Here is a 24357-nt window from a genome sequence, read left to right on the forward strand (position 1 = left end):
TTCTGAATAAAATATTGAAATTTGAAACTTCCACATCATTGCATTCTGTTTTTATTCACGCATTGTACAGTGTCCCAACTTTTTTGGAATCGGGTTTGTAGATAGATATATGTATTTATAATTTTATATATATAAAATACTATCACATAAAGGTGATGCAATTTTAATCGACCATTTCAATCCACCACATTTTTGCTCTGCTTTATCTTAAGAGCTCCCGCTAAATGTGGTACAGCTATTAGTGTAAATAATTTAAAACATTTCTGTCACAAAAGCCTCCATTGTTACAAAAATAAACACATTACCATGCAAAGAAACTGTACAGCACTTAGCAGTGGTCAAAAAAGATTTCCAAAACGACTTTTGGATTAATTCCTGCTTTTAAACTCAGGATTTAAAATACCACACGACCCTGGTGTTTGTCCAAAAACAGTACGATTTGGCTGGGAATTTTCAGGATGGAGGGAGGGAATAAAAAACACTGACATTTCAGATTCGGGTGGAAATAAAATAACGGAGTAACCCCAGTAAAATATGGAATAATTTCAAATACTCATGTCAAATAACTACTATACGGACAGAGATAGAAATATATATATATAGAAATCTAAAAGAAAAGAGCTATATGGACACAAGTAACCACACCGTATCCATTAGAACCAAAACATTTATTTTAATGTTCGTGGTTACCATTAGGATGGTAGTTTACAAATCACATAGGAATCTGTGGGACCAGGATTTTTCCTTTTTCACCTTTCTCCACCCTTTTTTTTTGTTTCTACAATGCTTTCCAACCTGCGGGCACGAATGGGTGGCAGCTCTTCATAGGTGCTGAAGCCCAGCTCTGAATTCTTCTGGGGCAGCCGAAAAAGAAGCAGGTGCTTCTTTAACACCTGGAGAAACAAAGAAACCAGACATGTCACTGAAAGACACACAAAAGCAGGAAAGGTGAGAACATCAAGAGAGATATATAGTGGAGATTAAAGCAGATGCAGGAAATGGAGTGTTTCTTTAAGGCAGAGGTGAGTGCCTGATGGTACCTCATCTGTCAGGAAGTAGGTCTTTCTCAGCAGGCCCTGACGTGCCACCTCCTTCTCCTACAGAGAGTGCAAGTCAAGTTGGTCATAAATCACAGCACAACAAAATAAGACAACTAAGAGACCATCGATCACACTTGCTTCACTCTTCAGACATATTTCAAACCCAACAACACATAAATTATAGTTTCCCTTGGAAAAAAGCATTAAATGTCACCTAGACCATAGTATAGTATACTGCATCAGGAGACCAATCACACCAGTGCATTTGCTCTGTTACCTTAAATTATATAACCAAAATTTTAGCATTTTCCTCACATTAGGCAAATATATTGCTTTCGTTTACTTGGAATGTAATGCACAAATCATACTATTATTTTTGGTCTCTGGTTACCATTTACTTTTATTATATGGAAAGAGCAGCTTGAACATTCCTGCTAAATGTCTCCTTTTGTGCTCCATATAAGAGAGTTGATTTTTAAAAACATGAGGGTGACTAAATGATGACTAAATTTTAATTTAAGGTTTCTTATGATATCCTGCTGCTCATCCTTAAATGATCGTATGTTTTATGTTACACTGTTCATGTTCGGTGCTGTTAATGTTTACAAAAACTATTAAAAGAAAGATTTCAAAATACTATGCTGGAATAAAATAGAAATATTAGAAAACAAACTAAAATGTGTAATTTTGCCTTGGCAAGTAACTCAAATAAATAAATTACAATACAATAATTTGAAGTGCTAAAAGAAAAAAAAAGCTAAACTAAATATAAAAAAATATTTGTAAAAAATGGCACAAGCACATTACAAAATTACAAAAACTTGACTGGGTGGACTTAAAATGAAGACTTAAAATATAAAAATAAAAGCTGATTGAAATAAATAATTAATAAATACTATAGTAAATAATACTAAAATAACACTGGTCTTGTTGCACAGGTAATTTACCTCTGCCACTTCATCCTGGGAGAAGATAAATGCATTTAGGTGGGCAACAGCCACCACATAAAGTACAGGACACCAGTTCCTCTTCAGAGCTCCTGTTACTAGTGCTCGAAAATACAGCCGCAACAGAGGCAGCGAGTCCTCCATGGGGGATGTGAACTTCTCCAGTGGAATAGGCAGCTGTAAAGGACAAACAAATCAAATTTCAGATGGAGACCGCTTTAACTGTTCTGCAAGAAAAAAAAAATACATTTAAGTAGCAAACTCAATTAAAATCCCTTTCCCTCAGCCTCGTAACTACTCGTAATAATCAAGCAACCTGTGCATGAGATCCAACTAATGAGCAGATGACAACGATCCGATCAATTCCTGATCAAAATCAAATCCCGAAAAGTCAATCACAACTTCCATTTCATGCCGACTTCAAAATATATATATTATATATATATATATATAAAATAAATTATTTAAAATATCTATATAAAGAGTTCCGTGATTGTTTTTTGGAATGAGGCAAATTAATTGTTGACTCGTGAATCACTGAATTCAGAGGAACTCTTAATGCCATTTTTGCTATAGTATAATCACAGAAAAGGGATAATTCACCCTGAAATGAAAAATGTTGTCATTTACTCATCTTCATGTTATTCCAATCCCATATGATAAACCTCATTGGTTCTTATGCATCAAGAGAGCAGTTTTAACTTATGTTTGCCATATTTGTTGTGCTCTATGTATGTGTTGAGTTGACCAATGTTAATATGTGAATAAAGGCCTAATTTATATCTATTTATATTTAGAAAGATAAATAGAAAGTCTTTGAACAAGTGAGTAAAGGTTTGGAACTTTTCAGTTTTTGGTAAACAATCCCTTTTACACTCAAAGTTTATGTAAGGATCGATAGTCTGACTACTGACTACTATTTTAGGAATGTTAATGGAAAAAAAGTGTAGCAAAATCTTGATATTCACAATGTCGCCTAAGCATTGGTAGCAAAACAACAATAAATTGTGACCATTCTTCACCACACTAATTTCATCATCCCCTACTTGAAAGATCTTGTTAAACTAAATTAAACTTTCCCCACTCAAATCATCTGATGACCATGTGAACTACACTTCATAGCTGAAATCGAAGTCTGAATAAGATCTCAGCTCCAAATGCCCATAATTGCAAAGACAAAACTACAGTAACATTTCCGTCAAGACTCATCTGTGCATAGGACACCTGACTAGAAGAAACCCTTTACCTGCTGCAGCGAAACCCCCAGGAATCGCATCATTCCCACATGTTCTCCAAACACAGCCAGTCTCATGGTGACACTGTAGCGCCGCTGTAGAGGCAAAAGCATGAAGCAGCCAAAGAGCGGGTCACCGAATGACACAGCCTCATACTGCGCCAGCAGAGCAGAGTATAGGTCATGAAAGGAAGCCAGGCCTGGTGGAGGTGAGCCCAGATCCAGCGCCTCAAGCTGGGCTGGCCGTGTTAGTCCATGAAACAGCGCCCAAGTAAGCTCTTGCACGGGCCGTTCCAGGAAGAGGTCACTGGAGCACAGAAAGACACAAGCCAGCCGAGCTAACTTTGCCACTGGTGGCACCACTGTGAGCACCTGCTCCCTCCAACTCTCCAAAACAAGCAGCCATTGAAGGCAGTGAGTGACTGACTGCACTGACCCCGCTGGAAGAGACTCGACCTGCTGCTCACCACCCGCTGACAGTCCCATTCGCTCATAGAGACTTATGAGCGGTAAGAAGGGCCAGTCAGAAGGCAGGGAGGGGCCGGTAAGTTCAGGTAGGAGATGAGAGCAGACAAAAGGGGTTCGACCAAGGTACCGGTCACGGGATGAAAGGACAGAGGATTCCAAGTGTGCAAGGTGGGTGAGGTAACAACCACGGATGGAGGGCAAATGTTGAAGAGCGTCACGCAGCAGAGCACCAACAGCAGGTGAAGTCCTGTCTTTAAGCTGCATCTCAGCCAATGCAGCCACCTCTGTTTCACCATGAACACCTTCCCTGATAACAAAAAAAAAAATTATATTAGTGTACAATAGTTAATATTACAGCAGTAAAAAAAAAAAAAAAAGAAAGAAAGAAAAAAGGTACATCCTTTCAGTGCTTAAATTGTGATGAGGAAAAATAATAAAAAAATATATATTATCAAACATGCACTACCTCACTAAGGCTATATTTATTACATCAAAAATACATTAAAATACTAATATTGTGAAATGTTATTATAACTTAAAATAACCGTTTTATCTGAATATTTTTTAATATATATATAAAACTGGAGTCTTCAGCGTCAGATGATACTTCAGAAATCATTCTAATATGCTGTTTTAGTGCTCAAGAAACATTTCTTATCCATTAAAAAAAAAAACAGACAGACAGAAAGAAAGAAAGAAATACCACAGAAAATTAAAAAAGACACACATTTCACAATAAAGGCTATAAAAACAAAAACATAACTTAAACCAGAAACAACTGTCCATTCAAAGATCTTTTACATCCTTTCTGAAACGAGCTGTTTGCTGCTCTCTTCTGATTATGATGTGAAACTACAGCTTCTTATTTTTATTTTTTAAATATTGCAACAATAAAAATTAAACAAATGCATTTATAGCATGTTTGACATTATTATTAAAAACCAGAAACACTAAGGATCAACATCTGAACAAAAACAGTATGCAATCAGAACAATAATATAAGGGCAAATCAAAATTTGCAGCTTTTATACGGGAGACCCAACTAATCTCTTCCAGCGAGTTTCAACTTTTATCTCTGTGCAATTAACAAAAAAATGTCCTCATGGAATATGTCTGAGGATGGTCAAGAATATTAATACTATTAACCACAGTATATCAAAGCAACATAAAAGACATGGACAGTGAAAATATGAAACTGAGATCTATCCAATAAAATTGCCTCCTAGAGACCCTGTAATCTAAAAGGTACTTAAAATCTTAGTTAAGTTTATTTATTTATTGCTTAGATTGAAATCAAAGATTTGTGACATTTGTGATGACAATTTCCATAATTAATTAAAATATGAAAGTAGCTCTCGGAAAGAATTTCACTGCATTAAAAAAAAAAAAAGATTCATCTAACGAATTATGCACTTTCCAAAAGTTTTTTTTTTTAATATTTATTTTTAAACAACTGATGTGAAGGAGACGTATAGAGGATGTATAAAGTCTAGCTTATAGTTGTGTAACAGTACACAGAAGTCACGGTTCAGTATTTACCTCGGTTTTGGAGTCATGGTTCTATCGGAGTTCAGTACAAATGTATTTTTGTACCGAAATGTATTTTATCATTAATTTTGAACCGACAGTAGTGCAACATACATATAGCATGAGCAGTTGTTTTTGATTTGAATTAGATGGTATAACTGTACGATTTAAAGTAAAATCAGAATGGTCTGACTTCAGATTTGCGAAATTATGCTACATTAAGAAACCTGCACAAAACAAAAACAGCAGACAGGCTGAATGACTAAGTCTTATTTCATAGGAAGCATCCTCAGTTACATTTGAAGGCTGCATACGTCAATGTAAAGCTAATGAAAATGCTAATTAATCCTCTGACAGCAGGTGTGTTGCTTATGGAACAGCAGCGATGCAGTGTTTCCTTACCGCTGTAAACAAAGCAGCTGTACTTATAAAAACTACTTTAATGTGCATTATAAGGAAGTAAGAGGAAAAGACAATACCACTGAAACATTTCTGAAGATGAGTTCCTCTCAGAGATAGATTCATATAAACCCCCACATATCTGTCTTCTTAAATTTCACGAACAGTGAGCCTGATCTGCCTGGGACAGTATTTTCTCCTTTTTACAGACCTCAGAAAAATTCCACACAGATTACAATTTAGAAAATGACTGCAATGCAGTTAGTGTGCAATTCTGGAATAGAGATCAGCCAAAATAAAATTAAAAACCAGTTGCGATTTATAGCTGGTCGACTCGTGCATCTCTAGAAAAACTTTCCCAAAACTTTCTCAATGCTGACGGAAAACAAGCAGGCGGTTCTTCGAGCCTTTGCGTGCCATCTAGACTCGCTGTTCTTGTTTTGGGTTGGTGTGTAGATCGTCTCTTCTTCTGCTTTTTCCTATTGTGAACTTGTGATGGTTAGCATGCATTACACTTTTAGGATTGACCGCCAACAACTGATTGTGTTCGTCGTCTGACTGCATGAACCTAACCGTGATGCTGGTACTGTGATGATTGGAGACGAATACATGTACATGTGTCTGGGGTCACTATATAACAAAATGTGAATATTTTCTATGACTGAAGTCCATGTAATCAATGATGCTTGATTTTTCATGGCTGATTCTGAATCTTTGTTACATCAGTGGTTCAACAGTAATTTTATGAAGCTACGAGAATATTTTTTGTGTCTAAAGAAAACAAAAATAATGACTTTGTTGAACAATTTCTTCTCTTCCATGCCAGTCTTTGACGTGAGTACCATGACGCATGTGTGTGCATTCCTCCGATTGAAAACCAGGCGCAGCACATCCGGTTTTTACGTCAGAACACCATGTCAGTATCATCATGATCAAACACACATCATGGTACTCTCATACCCCCAAATGTATGCATCTGTCCATCTCTGGCTTCCGTTTAATTTTTCATAATTTTTGAATGTATGAGAAATGAGAGCTGTATGGCAAACATCAGAGACTTACGGAAGGAGGCTGTGACAGAAGGTCATGACAGACATGAGTTCATGTGCCAGATATTCACTGCCAGGCAGCAGCCAGGACACTAGAGCCAGCGATACTTGGTGGAACAAGGCGGCGTGTTTGGCCACCTCTGGGTCAACTGGAACCTAAAAGAACGGAGTCTCAATAAAAGTAATCCATTACAATTCTTTAACTAGCAGAATGCTTTTCAAATAAAACCAGCATATATGGGATTTATTTTTTATTCAAGCTTAATTAATGGTAAATAAACACAGTATATTTTATTCATTGTGCAAAGAAATTAATCTTTTTTTTTTTTAATTAAAATACACTAAATATTTTCTAGGTATATATTGAATCTATAATGTATTAGAATTTAAATAATATATTATATAAGTATAAAATTAATTAAACAATATTAACAATTATAATTGTAAAGTAAACTATATGTATGTGTGCAAAAAAATGTATGCAAATGTGTTAAATGCAGAGGTTGCAGTTACCAGCTTGTGAGCCAGTCTGAGCAGCAGATACAGCAGGTGGTGCTCATGGTGTAAAATCCAGGCACTCATGTGAGAAACAGAGGGCTTGGCTCCGATACAGGACCGCAGATAACTCAGCACAGAGTCCGAGAGGATGAGATGACTGAACTGATGAGAGACGATTTTACCACTAAGCATATGCCAGCATTTTCCACATTTACCATCAAAATGAATGTACCTTCTTTATTAAGCCTTTGTGGATGGAGCTGATGGTGTTCAGCAGGTATAGGAGGGGAGTAGGGAGAGACAGAGGGGTGCTGGGCCCTGCCATTGTGCTGGAGGTCTTCAGCCTCGAGCAGCCCAGGCTTGGCAGACTGGGGACGAGCTCCCCACCAGCTGCACTCAGCCCGGGGTTACAGATCATAGAGCTGGACCTGCAGGAGAACAGAACATAATTACTATTACGTTCCAACTAAACGTCTAAAAAAAAAAGCCATTGTTCATTCAGGAAATATATTATACTTGATTCTATAACACTGTCTAAGTGTCATATATTAGCAATTTTATTGTGCAAGTACATTGTAACACCATTATAATTATAACTGTATATAAATATCTCACTACAATTATTATTTGCTTAATATTACATTTCTTTTATTGTTGTATAATTCTATAATATTGATATTCACTCCACCTGAAGCTGCTGGTTATATTCTGCATAGCCTGATGGGATATTAGCGGCAGAAGCACGTCTGAAGTCAGAGACTCAAGTTCCTGTAGACACTGAACTGGCTGGAAAGAGCTCTGACAAAAGAATCAGATCAGATCATTCACGTTACATATGAATTATTTAAGCATCTTTTACTACAACTAAATTTTGATATAATGGGATAAATATATGAGAGAAATGGCACTCAATTTCTACTAGCAGTGTAAAAAGCATAAAAATGCTTTTTTGTGAAGATACATTATCAGCAGCTATTTTGTGCAGCATTATCTTGCCATGAGGGATCTGATGGAATACGCTGAATAATCTTTCAGATTTTGGTGTTTATCGCACCAGAAGCTTTGATGAAGGGCAGTTTGGATCTAAAAGAAGCCACTGATTATCCACTTTGATTCTGAGAGTTGAGCTCCTAGTGTCCTAACAAATAATTCATGCATTCATTGATTATAATGTAAACTCTGTATTTAAACGTGGCTAGATATAAACTTCAGGTAGGTTTTCCATGCCTCCAGATGAACAAGCTGTTTTTAATTAAGCTTGTTTGGGGAGGCTTGGTGCAACACTGGCTTTGAGTCTTATTTCTTTCTTCTTATAAATACCTACTTGCACACAGAGTTGTGAATAATACGCCTCAATGTAGAGCAGGTAGGATGGAAGCAGAATCAGAGCACTTGACATTTGAGCTGGGCTATCGAGTGCTCTCACACAGCCCTTGAGAGAGCTAATGACAGTGGGCTGGAGACCGGTCACATGACTCCACACGACCGGAGGAGCTGGAGGACACTCTGTACCCTGAGCACTGTCAATACACAGAACCAAGAAGCTCAAGGCCATATCCACAATTTATAGCACACAAATGAAACTGCAAAATGAATATGAATAAAGCAAAGCATACTTCATGACGTATAAATTATTAACAGCTGTCAATCCTACCAAGAGTTTCAAGGTTCCTGACAAACTGTCAATTAAAATCAAACAGAAAACAGTTCAAAAGCTCTTTCTAATTATCTTTAAGGAATCTATGAAATCACTTAATTAGTGCACTTTCCTTTCCTGGTGTTGACTTTTACCATTGAAACAGGAAGTTCTAGCAAGTATGAAAAAACTAAATATTAGAAAGTATTTTATTTTTTAACTCATAACTAATTATGATAATTGTATTAAATATGATAAGTACAATATCAGTTTCCCTAGTATTGTGGTGTATTGTAAAACATCACAGTCAGTGAATATTCCTCTAAACTGTTTCAATATTATTTATAAATAAATAAAAAATATTTATATTAATAATCATTTGACATTAATGACATTTACCATTTTTACAAAAGGTTAAAGGTTTTTAACACTGGTAATAATAAGAAATATTTCTTGAGTATCAAATCAGCATATCAGAATGATTTCTGAAGGATCGTGTGACACTGAAGACTGGAGTAATGATGCTTTAAAAAATATATTACAATAGAAAATAGTTATTTTAAATTTTAAACCGTTTTACTGTATGTAGTTTTGAATTTGTTTCTCAAATGATCAAATAAATACACAGTATTAACATGTTGAAAATAATTTAAGTTGTTTTTTATTTATGCAATGTGCAAATGTTAAGACATTTGTACATGGTTTGCTAAAATGACCACATCATAGATGTGTAGTCTAACCTGACTAAGTCTCTCTGCAGTTCTTCATGGCACCCTGCCGTTTGAGTGACCCGAGTCAGCAGCACGATCAGAGCCTCGATTCGGTCCAGCTCCAGAAACGACACAGACTCAGATGAAGCACACAGCCGGTTCCCAGCCTGCAACCTCTTCACCAGCACAGGATATAGGTCCCTGAAATGAAGGACACACTCACCATCACTACAACCAGATGCTTTCAATACATTCCCAAACATCTGCATATACATCACTGTACAGTCACAATTCACACTGTATTTTAACAACCACAGCTTATTGTCATAATTTGAAAGGGAAGTGACTGGTCATCCTCACGTGTACAGATTACAAGCCTGTCCGTAGCCGGCAGCCACTGCGAACAGCCTCAGCGCCTCTGTACTGCAGCGAAGAGCTTCACCTGTTTCCAGCAACATCTCAGATGGCTCCACAACCACAAAACGTGACAAAAGCTCCTTCCCTCCAAAAGAGTTTAGCTAAGAAACAGACCAATTAGGGACAAGCTTAATATTAAGATATATCATACTAAAATGTACAATTTTAGCTTAATTAAAGTATCAAAATACCATAGTAGCCCACAGCGAGACTATATAATATATATACATATTTCAGCACAACAATATGGTTTGACAACTGAGTAGGAGACCTGTCACATGTTTTAATAAGCATCATACTCATTTACTAAAGTGGGTCGGAGATCTTTCATTTTATAATAAGTATTATAATCATTTACAATTAGTGGGTGCTTGACACTGTTAACCTACACAATTTAGTGGATACTTACTATTCTAGCACAAGCATGCCTCCCAGCACTTGCTAAAACACGGAGCAGCTTCATCGCCAAGGCAACAGGCAGCCCGTACAAAGAGGACGGAGCCTGTGAGGTGGCAGGAGCCCAGGAGCAGGGAAGAAACTCCGAAATCACAGTGTTCATGAGCCGCGGACAGGCCAAGATCTGACGGGGGAAAAGGTTGGAATTTGAATAAGAACCGAAACAACAGAAAGATACATGCGAACAAAACTGTATCAGTAGTTCAAATCGAAAGTAAAAACGACGTAGTGTTGAAGTTCAGATCCTAGCAAAGTTTACAGGGTTTAGAACAGTGTTATTATTGTTAACTACCCCTAAAACGATATTAAGAAATCATTTAAAAGCTGAAATAAAATAAAACATGAATATCAGATGAATAATTTGAAATGTTGCCTTGCAAACTAACTGAAATTAGTTTAATTTGAAGTGCTAAAACTACAATTGAAATAAATATTAACAACATTTGAATGAATAAAAATGTAATTAGCACACAATGAAGTTACTTAAATAAAAACTAAAAAATAAGGTGAGTTCAGAATTGAGCTACCTGTGTCGCTGCAGCAGCTGAGTGGCGAGCGATTCGGATCAGAACCTCCAGAATATCAAGCACAACCCGAGGAGAGGGCCGCACCACCTCCAGGATGTACCGCAGCCGAGGAAGACCCTGCATCTTCAGAAAGCCCTGAGGGCAACACAGGAGTTTCAGGAGTTCTGCAGCAACTAAGACTTACCTTGCAGAAAGAGAGCAACCTTAAACCCCAGTTACCTTGACAACATCCTGCCTAGCAACATCATGATCCGTTTTCTTTTCTTCTTTCTCTCTAGCCGTTTCTTTTATGGTCTCATCCAAGCCTTCATCATCCTCATCCTCCTGAGCAGTGGGCAGCAAAGGAAAGGATGCCATGCCAAGCAACCATGGGAAGGCATTATCCAGGCACTTCTAGGATGGGACAAATCAGAAATTAAGTGGTTAATTATCAACAAAAGCGCATAAATGATATGAGAGATGATTGTATCTTACTTCATCGTCAGATGAAACCAGCAGAGCTCGCAAGGCATGCACCGCTGCTGACATCACACCCTCCACACTGTCATCCAGGGAGAACCGCAGAAGGAAGAGGAGTCCAGCATCCAGTAAAGAAGACAAGACGCTGCCCTTCAGGGAGGATATGTACTCACCAGCACGGGCCTGATGGAGAGCACAAGCGTACAGGGTTTATAAGAGACAAATCTACAGAAATAAAGCACTTTAGTTACAGATTTAGTGACAGCTTGCACCAGCACAAACCATCTTTTAGTGTTAAAAATGACTTTGTCATTACTGTGATTTACCAAAGACAAGCAGTGAATAATTAGCAATGAAACGGCAATGGATACAGTGACATTATTGCATATGGATTTGTTTAGGTTTCCCTTCCAGGCACAAAATTTATGGAAGAAAAGTATTATTGCAACATTACCAAGGAATGCAGCAGTCAATTTACTGGTATTTGCACCATTATTTAACACCCAAAAGGCATACCCTAACCCATAAAGACAGACAGATACAGATGGACAAACAAATAGTTGGTTAATTTATTTCACAAGTGAAGGTGTCCAAAAAAAAGGAGTTAAATACTACTCAAGATAAAGTGAGTCATGTGATCTCAATATGCTATCTGTCCCCAGCTGCATGTAGAATCAAATATATTTTAGTAGGGGACTAATATACTCAAAGTCTTCATCTAATGTGAGTTTAGATTATTAATAGTACATATTTTTCAAAAGTATGATTTCTTTTTTTAAATATATACATTTTTTTATGTAATGAATGCATCTTTATAAAGATCCAGCATTTACTCTCTCATAAAACCATCTTTGTGGACTCAAATCCATGAGCAATATAATAGCTTTTCACATCTCAACTCAATAATCTTTTGTTTAAATTTTTAAAAGTCTGTTTACTTTGGCCAAGACATTAGCGAGAGTGCTGACGGCCAGATTGCGCTGTTGGTTCAGCTGACTGCGAGAGAGGAGGAAAAGCTCTTGCAGTGAGTAGCCAGCCAGCTATAACAGAGGACAGAGAGAAAATTATAGTTAATATTACACATTTACAACAAGTACAAACGTCTGCATTTGACTAATACAAACACTTTTTAAAAGAAGAACTGGCATAATTCTAGTTTGCTGCCAGTATAAAAACAATCCAGCGGATGAATTTAGCTGAACCTACTCACCTCTGGCTCCTCTCCATGGTGATGCAGGCCTAAATGGGTGGGCAAGTCTTTGGTGGGTGGAATAAGAGTGCCAGCAAAATCAAAACGTGCTTGCATAGCCTGAAAATTCAATTAAAAGAAAAAACACAGAATAACATTATTAAAGTTGGTTTAAAGTGAAATTTCACCCAATTTTCTAAAAGCTATTTCATACATATATCACTTTTTACATTTTGCTTTGACCATGTAATTTTCTGTCTTGATTTTCCAGTAAAATGACAGACTTCTCGGGAAATTTTTGTGCACTTTTGTTGTCTAAAAGACAATAATCATGAGAAACTGAATGATTTGAGAGATCATTCATGTCTGCACCACAAACGGTGCAGGATTAGTTACAGTATGTACCATTTTTGGGGTTTGGGGGTTTAAAAAAGTACTACTGATGCTTGCCTTAAAGGGATAGTTCACCCAAAATCAAACATCACCCCATGATTTACTCACCCTCAAGCCATCCTAGGTGTATACGACTTTCTTCTTTCAGGCAAATACAATCAGAGTTAAATTAAAAAATTGTCCGGGCTCTTCCGAGCTTTATAATGGCAGTGAATGGTGGTCGCGATTTTGAAGCCTAAAAAAGTGCATCCATCCATCATAAAAAGTGCTCCACAAGGCTCAAGGGGGTTAATCAAATCATTCGGAAGCGAAGTCATGTGCTTTCAAATCCTTGTTTTGTACTTCTAATTTGTGACCAGTGTTTAATTTTGCTCTCTCCTCTGCATTTCAGTGTTCATCACTTCTCACCGGAAGCCTTTATTAACCCTGTGGAGCCGTGTGGAGCACTTTTTATGATGGATGGATGCATTTCTTTGGGCTTCAAAATCTCGACCAGCATTTACTGGCATTATTAAACTTGAAAGAACCAGGACATTTGTTAATATAACTCCTACAGTATTTGTTTGAAATAAAAAAAGTCACATACACCTAGGATGGCTTGAGGTGGGTAAATCAGTGGGTCATTTTCATTTTTGGATGAATTATCCCTTTAAAAAGCACAACTAATTAAACCACCTCCTAAGGTTTACTGGTTTGTACTTTTTTGGTGCTCTGCTTTCTGGGTGCAGGAAGGTCTCTTGTCCATTCTAGTTTTTCTGGCTCCACCTTGTCCATGTGAAGCCACTCCTTTTGAGGCTTGATTGACAGCTCCTCCCCTGTAAATAATAAACACCACCAATATTATACATGATTAATAGAGAGCAACAAAAAATTAATTCAACCGCCTTTTCCAATTTCCATGTATATTGACATACACACTGCCACATGCTGACGGCTGCGCAACCAAGGAAGAACTGTTCTTTGAACACTAAGCCCTGATGTGCTTCATCCATAAACATCGATGTGTTCTTCTTATCTCTATTATCTTAAAACAAATTGGTGCTTGCTCTAGCTAACTCTGCTCTAATCAGATAATTGAAATTGATGCATCTGCCGAAGCATGCTGGGCTCATAGCTTAGCTGGACAGATCTGCAAAGTGTAAAGTCCTGAATATGTGTGGTGATTTCCAAGCCCAGGGTGAATAGCAAACTGGAAATCATCCAGCTTTTGCTGACAATATTGAGAAGACCACATCTGGTACATTAGCTTTACTTTTCAAATGCTGTATGCATGCAGACTAGTCCAAAAACCCCATTCAGCCTTCTTCATGAAACTAAAACAATGCTGTAATACTAGGCAGTATATGTCAAATAAATCACAAACATGTAGGTTTACTGTGTATTAAGATTTTATAACATTTATTCACAACGCAATGGTATATGATGGGATCTGTTTCTCTATACTCACCTGTAATTGGAGCTTGAAGCTGATTCTCATCTTCCTCATCATCCTCCATGGTATCCCTCTGAGATTCCTGAGCTTTTACTGTGTGGTCTAACTCTGGAGAAGTGCTATTAGGCAGAGGTTCATTCAGGAAGTCTTCTCTATGCACAGGACCAGACGCTGACTCAGATCCTGGTGTTCTCGGCGCCTTTCGAGATCTCACAAATTCCACTAATCTAGGGTCTGACATAACAGAACAATTTGAGGGTGAAGCGATTAAAATGTCACTGTTATACAGAAGGCACGTTCCACATATTGGGCTAACAATAGGGTCTAAAGGTGAAGACTTCAATAAAAAAAATTAAGTCAACAAAATAAAATGTTAACAAAATGGTCATTGAAAGCTGCTTAAATTTCAGAAAACGCCAATCAAGCTCTGGAGGCCAAGATTTTTTAATAATTTAAAAAAGATTTTTATGTTCATCAATGCTGCATTTATTTGATCAAAAATACAATAGAACTGAAATTTAAAAAATTAATAAAAAAGAAGCCATTACTGTTTTTCCAGGATCAAATGATCCTTTAGAATTCTTTTTAATTTGCTGCTTTGGTGCTCAAACATTTCTTATTACGGTAATATCAATGCTGATAACAGTTGTACTGCTTAATAATTTTGTGGAAACCATGACACATATTTTCAGGATTCTTTGACTAATAGAAAGTTCAAAAGACCAGCATTTGAAATAAAAAATATTTTTTACATTATTTACTGTCTTTACGGTCATATTTGATCAATTTAATGCATCCTTGCTGAATAAAAGTATTGATTCGCACATTATAATAATTTAGAAGACTAGCTTGTTAGGGACCAAATAATACATGTATATATTATATTTCCCACAAACTAACAAACATATATTTGTATACTGTATTTCTTTCCCTTACAATAACCTGAATAAGGGGCTGTTTACATATTCTCCATCAGAAGTGTCAGTAGAAAATACCGAGCTTACCAAGCTGTGCCAGCAGCTTCCTCTGTTCCTCCAGTATCTCACTCTGGGACATCGTCTGCAACTTTGACTGGTTCTCCTCATGAATTTTCATTGTCTCCATGGCACTATTTGCAATCCCAAGTCCTTGACCCGTAAGAAGCACGGGGCCACCAACACGGTCTGAAACAGAAGCCCAATCAAAAAATACATCATGCTTTAGTTAACCATGAAAAACTTTGTGGAATGTGACAGCACTTACCCATTACAACTGACCCAGGTTGCTCAGTCTCCATGTTGTCCAATGGTGAGACGCCCACATGTCTAGATGAAGAAGACTGATCTCTAGTCTCTGAACCATTTAAAGACTGGGCATCTTCCTTCTTAGCCCTTTGTGCTGCAATTTGGCGTGCAAAAATACTTTTTCTTCCTCTAAGAGCCTTTTCCTGACCCTAGGTGCAGTGAGAAATACAGAAACATCAGACTAACAAACAAGCTGGGAAGGATTGTATGCATGTATGATATTTTCTCACCTCACTTTCCATTACAGATCTATGTAAGACTTTAGGGAAAGCGGTTCCTGTGATAGACGGGAGTGACACAGGTGCTGCACTCGTGTCCCTCTCCTACAGGGAGACAAAAAATAAGAATGGGATTACATTGTGATTCAATCAAATAACAGATAGAATGTAAAAAACATGACTCACAATGATCCTAGATAGGACAGCACTGATGTGGGTATCATGTCTGTCCAGTCGCTCTTCTGGGTCCTCATCTTCAAAATGCACCCTCTCCTGTTTGAAGCGTGACTTCTTTGGAGGTGCAGGGGTCAAGGTGGGAAGCTCATCTGGAAGATCTATAGGCAGATGAAATCATTTCAATACAATGCTTATAAAAAACTAAATCAGCCTGATCTTATTTAAGCAGGTCTAATGGAACTCATCATTAAAATTGGTTTTGAAAATGTTGAAAGCTCAGAAATGTCTAACCTACCTTCTATAGTCACAACATCTCTCTGGTCTCCCTGCTCCTGTGCCTCAGCTGCAGCAGCGTCTCCTCTGCGTTTATCAGCGCGCTTCAGCACAGCGACAGAGGACCGAGCGCCCGCCGCCAGAAGCTCCTGCTGCTCCCGGAGCAGATCCGCCTCGCTGTCCGTCGGCTTGGGACGCCGCAACATCCCGAACTCCTCCGTTAACACTCGGCCGTCTAATGGTTTACAGCAGAGTGTCAGAAATAATAGCGATTCAACATTTTGCTCTCAAATCTGCCATTTCATCTTGTGCTTGACTGACCGACAGTCTGAAAGTTTTCTTGTTGGCTTGCAGAAGATAATCAACATAAATGTTTCTTATTAGTCAGTCCGTGATCATCACAGTAATGGCGAATATATTCCTTTATTTGAAATCCAGGAAGATCGTTTATGCCACGGTCCTCTTTTGAGCTATTTGGCTGAATGTGTACACAACACACATGTAGAGTTTACAGACATGACTCCATTTCCGGGTTATGTGTATACTTTACAAAATAAAAGTATTTTCTGTTTTATTTAAAGTCAGCGTGAACCGGATGTTGCTGGAATTTTTAGAGGTTTTTACGAAGACAAATTTTTTTTCCCCGTGCATTAACTAACACGGGTTCACCTCAAGACTAGCAATGTGCACTAACAAAGTAAATAGTGTAAATTTAGATTTCATGAAGACTTTAAAAAAACGCATCGTTATTAAAATTATATAAATATATAATATATAATACTAAATATAAATATAAAACGCATTTATATATATATATATTTATATATATATATATATATATATATATATATATTTATATATATATATATATATATATATATTTATATATATATATATATATATATATATATATATATATATATATATATTATAAATAAACATTTTAATTATGTATTCTTAATATTCGTTTTATTTACATTACAAAAAACTTATTTTATTTCCCCTTTCCTATCGTTGATATTATTTTATTTTAAATTAAAATATTATTTTATTTTATATTAAACTATTAAATAAAGTATATTTTAATAAATATATAAACGACAAAGAGGCTTGGCATAAAGGATAACATAAATTATATTTGGGCAATATTATCTTTAAGAAAAGCTTTATTGTCTTCATATCCATGTTTGAGTCTTTCCTCTGATCACTTTAGCAGTTTAGGTATATATGCACATCTGTTTATCATCACATAGACCCATGTTTGTCATCAGTGAATTTAATCTAAGTTCATATTTTATTATTGAATTAACTTTTATTAATTAACTTAACTTTTAAAACATTTTTACCGTGTAAAATGCCTAATATTTAACTAGAAGGCTAAGTTAGAAATGATTTAATAGTTAAATTTATGAAGAAAAAAAATATTCACAAAACCTATTTATAAACATGGCAAAACAAGCAACATCTTTTCAATAAATATGCTGAGGTATGGTTCACATCTCGCGCAGTTCAGAGGGTTCAGGATAAGCACAAATCAAAGAATCAGATTCGGTCTCCACGAGACTTCGGAGAGCGGTGGTCGGTTTCTCCTCCGCAGTCTCCCCGCGGTCTCCGCCCCCGGTCTGCCTGAATGGGAACACCCAGAGCGGGATCCCCGGCATTCCTGGCATCATTCCCAAATACAGCACAGCCGGACAAAACAACGTCCTGAAGCGTGTTTTCATTGAGAAAAGCGGCGTATTGCAGATAACATATTTGACTGCAATGTTACACCTGCCGCAGGATGTTGTCTCTAGATCTGGAAACTGATACTACTGCGGAGGACACCGCGCCGAGCTCCCCAGATGGAGGCGCGGAGACACCGGCCAGCCTCGATGTGCTGGAAGAGGTATGACCTGAGTCTTATGAGTACTAGATGTACCATAGTCATCTTAGCAGATGGGATTTCTGCATTTCATCCCCCTGTAGACTGTAATTGTCTTAGTGTGGTTTGACTGGCAGGTCACAATAAAGGTATGTCTGAGATTGAGAAAATGTTCTTGTAAATGCACTTATATTTGTTCTATATAAGGAATTGTTAAATGTCATAGCTCTTGACCATTCCTCTGCTTCCAAATTATGCATAAACTTCACGATGCACAGGTTATTGATAATCATCTATAATTTAACTCTTTGAGTTATTTCCAGTTATCAGAGATCACTGACTGCAGATCCTAAGTAATAAACCTCGGATGCAACACTTGAATCTGAATTAGGCTGTGTGGTCTACACTGGCAGGAATGTTTTAACATGGTTTCATTTTGTGGTGGTGCTCGATGTACAAATTCCATAATGACAATAAATCTGAGAAGACTCCAAGGAGGACAAACAGATTGAAATTGGGAAGTGCATTTGCATTTTACATAGGTATAGCTCTAAATCTGTTGTCATACTCACTGCACTCAGCCGATTTGTGCATTGATCAACACCTCTGTAATGTACTGCTGTAATTATGGAAATGCCACTGTGGAAAATATTATATGCCTGTTAGCTTGAGAATCACCCTCACCAAGGGGAGTTAGAGCAGATATGTTTAACTCTATATTTTGGATAAATCCTTTCATATATCCCAAACTCATATTAAATAGCCTGGCATTGATGCTGATTCCAATCCGCATCTCTGATATTAATGTTATTGGTGCATATTGCCTTGTAAAACCTTCTGGTATGGCATGCCAGTTCTGCTCTGTGTCCCTCAACTCATCTTTCACACAAATCCTGCTTGCTGGAACTCAGAAATGTGATTTTATCTTCTCTAAAAATTACATTCAAACTGGTACATCGATTTGACTTGGTATTATAAGATGTTATTCTTTATCTAAAGCAGGGAAAAAAAATAGATAGATAGATAGATAGATAGATAGATAGATAGATAGATAGATAGATAGATAGATAAACATCTTTTTTGCAGCATACTTAATATATGTAATAATTACATTTGATTTACAAAACATAAATGTTTTTAAAATTGCATAAAAAAAGAAAACTTTATTGATGAGAGTTCAAGTAGTTGGTGAAGGAATGTTTGTTTGTATTTTCATTTTTCTAGTTATCATCAGATGAGCAGTTGCTTCAAATTCAACTTCTAAATCAGTGCTCCACATTTGGTATTCCTTGAGTCATTATCGAGTTTCAGCTGTAATCTGCTAGGCATCTTAGATCATAACCATATTATGTCCAAAGTTTCACTTATCCCAGAACAGCGAGGATAAGAGCAGTTTTTATGCTTTTGAATGCTGTTATCTCTGTCAAATGTTTTCTCTTTCATGTGAGATCTCCATTATTTATGTTGAACCTCACTCTCTCCTCTTTAAAAGCCTTTCAACCATTAGAAATATCAGAAGCTGTAATATTAACTGAATGGGATAAAAACCATACATTCTTAACTCGTGCAGATACAGTTCTAAGCCATAATCTCAGATATACAGAATCAGTGTTTTACTCAAAACACAAAATTCTCAGATTTTTGATCAGTTAAATTAAAAAAAAAGCAGCCTCATAGTTATGTTCAATTCAGTGAAATCATGACAATAGCTGACATTTTTTGTAATACTCATAATTTGTATTCAGAAGCTCTGTACCCTTGAGTGAGATTCAAACCAAGGCTCAGAATTAGGAGCAAAGGTCCTTTTCCAATTACGAACAATTTCTGTGCACTGATAAAGAGTTGTACCAAGTCCAGAGTAAGCACACAAAAGCATTGCTGAGCTATTCTCCTGCAGGTTTTGAATACAAAAAATAAATAAATTAAATTGATAGATTTTGTCTGGCATTGATTGAAGACTTAAGACAAAGTTGCAATGACATCCACCATTTTTTGCTTCATCCATATCATTGCTGGATACATAATGCTCTATGATTTTCATGAATTGTAAAAGGCGGCAGGAGTTGCAGAATAATGTTATAAAAATGGAATTACCTGTAAAATGGTCAAATGGTTATCTGAAGCAAGTGTGTGCTTGTCTTAGGTTTAATAGATGTAATCTGAAGATTTTGTGCCAGGATGTACTGTAAGTAATTAAGTCTGAACTGAAGGATTGCTACAAATCTTCTGTCTTGTCAGGCCCCGCTTTCTCACATAGATCTTTATCCCTAGTCATGTTAAGGGTTTACCGTCAGAGCGTTGTATGCACTTTATTTGAATTAGACTCAAATCAATGTGCATAGACTTCATTTAGAAGTGAAATTTTTTATTTATTTTTTATTTTTAGAGTTGTATATTAAGCGGTTTCATGTAATAGGATATTTAAGAGGAACATAAGATGCACTGGACATCTGAGGCAGTATTATTTTAGTAATGTATATGTGTGTGTGTTATAGTATTTATTAATATATTAAATTAGCTTTTTTTTTTATGGTTTCATTAAAACATTTTTTTTTTAAGTTTTAGTATTTTTTTCTGTTTTTTATAACTCTGTTTAGCATTAATTCATTATGATTTAAGTTTTAGTCATTTTAGCACTTAACCTTATTTCTGTTAGTTGGCCAGGCAACATTTCTCATTTTAATTATATTAGTTTTCAACTTAATTTCAATTACTAAAAACAATGATTTAAAATAGTTTTAGTTAACAATAACAACACTGATCAGAAGACATTTGGTCCTTTTGTCCAATATCATCGCCTCATATAAGTGGCACTAAATCTCTGATGGTTTTTGTATTCATTACCTCTTGTTTTCTTATTCACAGTAAGCCGGTGTGCCTGGTAAATATGCTGATTACTATTTCTCATTATTCCTTGTAGCAATGGCCAATAAAGCAGTCCCTGAGTGCCTCTATGTGCCGCGAGACGCACTGGCGATGCCTTCTCCTTTCACTGCTCATGTTCAGCTGCCTGGGAGCCGTGGCCTGGTGTCAGCTCACACAGGTCACCAAGCTGAGCTTCGATTCCTCCAGTACTTCCCTCACAGCCTCAATGAACTCTCTTAGAGGAGGAGGTCGTGCCATGATATACCACGATAGCCCTTGCTCTGACGGTTATGTGTACATCCCCTTGGCCTTCCTGCTCATGCTCTATGCCGTTTACATTATGGAGTGCTGGCACTGTCGTGCCCGCAGCGAGTTACAGTGCAAGACCAACGCTGAGAGCTTGTACGAAAGGGTTCTGCGCATGCGTCAAGCCCGACCGTGCGTCTGGTGGAAAGCCATCAGTTACCATTTCGTACGCAGGACTCGACAAGTGACGCGTTACCGGAATGGAGATGCCTACACGACCACGCAGGTTTACCACGAGCGTGTGAACACACATGTGGCAGAGGGCGAGTTCGACTACAGCCACTGCGGAATGAGAGACATCTCGCGCAACTTGCGTGGGCTGGAGGCACACGTGGCGACACGGTTACATTTCTCCAAGTGCTTCAGTTTCACAGGAGCAGGGCCTGAAAATGCTTACCTCAACCAACGCGCCAGGTTCTTCTCGGAAATCGAGGGACTGGATGATTACATGGAAGCCCGCGAAGGCATGCTACTGAAGAACGTCGACTTTAAAGAACACCTTATAGCTTATGTGGATCCCGACCAATTGCCGTGGTACACCTCGCGGGTGACCTTCTGGTTGGCAGCTCTCCTCATGCTCTCCTGGCCACTGCGAGTGCTGATCGAGTACCGGACGGCGTTTGTGCACTACCAGGTCGAGAAACTCTTCGGACTAGAGTATAGCAATGACAGCCCGTCTCCAGAGGCAGATGCCACCACGAGGAACCTTCCAAGAGTAGAAACCGTCGAGAGTACGGAGCTGGAATGGCACATTCGCTCAAACCGCCAGCTTATACCAAGCTACTCGGAGGCCATGCTAATGAACCTGGGGACTTCTGGGTCAAACCACAGAGACAGCATTTCCTCCAACCGCTTGCTGTTGGATAGCTGCTCAGCGCAGAGCTACGGGACATTGGTGCAGAACTGTGAGCACTGTTGCCAACGGGAAGGCGGGCGAAGACGGCCGACCATCAGCTCTAGCTGTTCCTCCATCTTCTCTCGCCACACCTTCCACTCCCGTGTGTCCCTGGACACCTCGCACTTCTCGCTGTGCCGCATGTATGGCTCTAGGCGCACCATGGGACTGTGGAGGAGCCGCAGTAGTACACTTACAGAGCGCTGCTGCCCCGATGAGCAGTGCTGCAGGTCTTACACCAGTCAGCTTGCACTTAACGACAGCCCGCCGAACTACCAAGACGCCCGCTTCTTCCCAGTCCTTATTGTACATCGACCTGAGGGCTGTGGAGACTCCTCTGAGGTGAGGAGGTATTATGTTCGCAGAGGCTCCTGTTGTGTGGAGACTTCGGTTTAAAATGGCTTGAAGTGGTCGATAGAAAAAGTTTGTTAAGCATTATTATTTGCACTATGCAGAAAGTGGACTTGATGCCGAACGGATGAAGTTTATTCTCATGAACTTTGTCTTGCTCATGTGCAAAACTGTGGCTTGTTCAGTGCAGCACTGAAGACTTTTTCGTTTACATTTTGATTTCAACTGAAGGGCTGGATTGGAATTATCAATAAATAGAACAAGCTCTTCATACTATTTATGAACAGTTGGCTGACAAATACTGTATGTCAGTTTTAATAAATGCATTTAAAAGGAGATCTATTAACAAACACATTACATTTTAAGTTAAAAACATGCATTGCTTGTTTGTGGCCACTGAATGTAAAGGTAATGACTACTGATTTGCTCAAAGGACATAATTAAGAGAGAAAATTTATTCAATAGCTGCCATTTTGCCTTTGTTACTAATCTGAAATTGTTTTTAAAGAAATAAATAGATCAAATAGATTAAAATTACATTATATATATATATATATATATAATACATACATAAATATATAATTGAAGACAAAGATGAACACTATTGTTGCTGTCATTTTCACTATTATTATTATTTTATTTTGTTAATGCTAATCCACTGAACATATATGTTGGCATCAAAGAATTGTCTTTGATGTCTGGTTTATGTAAGTGGCAATTTGCTCACATTGTTTCAAAGAAGCAAGTGATAATGTATGCATCTTGTTGGAAACAGCAATATGGTCCTTCACACCTTGAGATATCATTAGTGAGTGTCTCTGTAACAGAAGACATCGCATTTGTATTACACTGGCTCATCAAATGAGAGAGACTCATCAAATAACAATCGACTTTTAAACTAAATGTTATGGCCTGACCTGTATGTTTGAAGTATGGATGTGAGTCAAGAAGTCAAGAAATGCTGTTGAAATGGCAGTGACTGTTAAAAAAATAGTGCAGAATAAAATTGCTCCAATGCTAAAACATGAAAATGTCTCCCAACCATTTTATCCATGTGATTTGTTCATTCATATCATCTATCTACCAACATTAAAACCTCCCAAACCTCATCAGTGGGTACTTAATGTGGACCCTATTCCAGAAAGCAACTGTTTTACTTGCTATTAAATTAACATTTTTCGTGAACAACTTATTCTCCATAACTTCACACATTGACTCATAGTGCTGAATGAATCTTTTGAAGCACGTAATTGATTGTCTTCCTATACCTCCAAAGAACAGGACGACCAAATACTGTGACATCTGGTTCATGAGTGAAATTGAACTGAATGTTTTTTTAATGCTTTATTCAGTAACAAAGAAACACAACATTTAAATAAAAACTGATAAAACAAAATAATAATAATAATAATAACAACAACAACAAAATCAGTAAAACATACATATAAATTGCAAAAATAATAATAAAGTAAATAATTTTTTTTTTTAAACACACACACAAAAAAGAATAAATATATACACAGGTGTATTTCAATTGAATTTTAAGTCATTTCAACAGTTTATAGTCTCTTTGCTCTGCTGTTCCTATCACCCCCCAATGATTTAAGATATTGACAATTGTATATTTTTTGCCCATCATCATTTATAAATGTGATATTTCCCTAAGATAATAAACCAATTAAGATACAAAATACAAAACTGACATTTCAAATCAATATCTTTCTTTATCTCATTATCTTTTTTA

At 37.3% G+C, this 24357-nt stretch overlaps 2 protein-coding genes across 2 annotated transcripts; one reads left to right on the forward strand and one right to left on the reverse strand.

Annotated features, from left to right (window-relative positions):
* Nucleotides 1-651: 651 nt before the first annotated feature.
* LOC132111631 (RNA polymerase II-associated protein 1-like) lies at nucleotides 652-16858 on the reverse strand. The gene is made up of 24 exons (XM_059519123.1): nucleotides 16355-16858; nucleotides 16069-16217; nucleotides 15895-15987; nucleotides 15624-15813; nucleotides 15386-15544; nucleotides 14397-14615; nucleotides 13649-13764; nucleotides 12578-12676; nucleotides 12306-12407; nucleotides 11383-11550; nucleotides 11128-11301; nucleotides 10909-11043; nucleotides 10335-10505; nucleotides 9869-10026; nucleotides 9539-9709; nucleotides 8487-8682; nucleotides 7851-7960; nucleotides 7395-7590; nucleotides 7178-7324; nucleotides 6678-6820; nucleotides 3234-3996; nucleotides 1988-2164; nucleotides 1041-1097; nucleotides 652-893 (listed from the first exon to the last, which is right to left on the reverse strand). The coding sequence occupies exons 1-24, from the start codon at nucleotides 16536-16538 to the stop codon at nucleotides 750-752; spliced, it is 4221 nt and encodes a 1406-aa protein (XP_059375106.1). The 5' UTR covers nucleotides 16539-16858; the 3' UTR covers nucleotides 652-749.
* Nucleotides 16859-17922: 1064 nt separating this feature from the next.
* LOC132112087 (transmembrane protein 151B-like) lies at nucleotides 17923-23146 on the forward strand. The gene is made up of 2 exons (XM_059519677.1): nucleotides 17923-18220; nucleotides 21117-23146. The coding sequence occupies exons 1-2, from the start codon at nucleotides 18116-18118 to the stop codon at nucleotides 22656-22658; spliced, it is 1647 nt and encodes a 548-aa protein (XP_059375660.1). The 5' UTR covers nucleotides 17923-18115; the 3' UTR covers nucleotides 22659-23146.
* Nucleotides 23147-24357: the final 1211 nt, after the last annotated feature.

Source organism: Carassius carassius, chromosome 31, assembly GCF_963082965.1.
Source record: "Carassius carassius chromosome 31, fCarCar2.1, whole genome shotgun sequence".
NCBI classification, from domain to species: domain Eukaryota; kingdom Metazoa; phylum Chordata; class Actinopteri; order Cypriniformes; family Cyprinidae; genus Carassius; species Carassius carassius.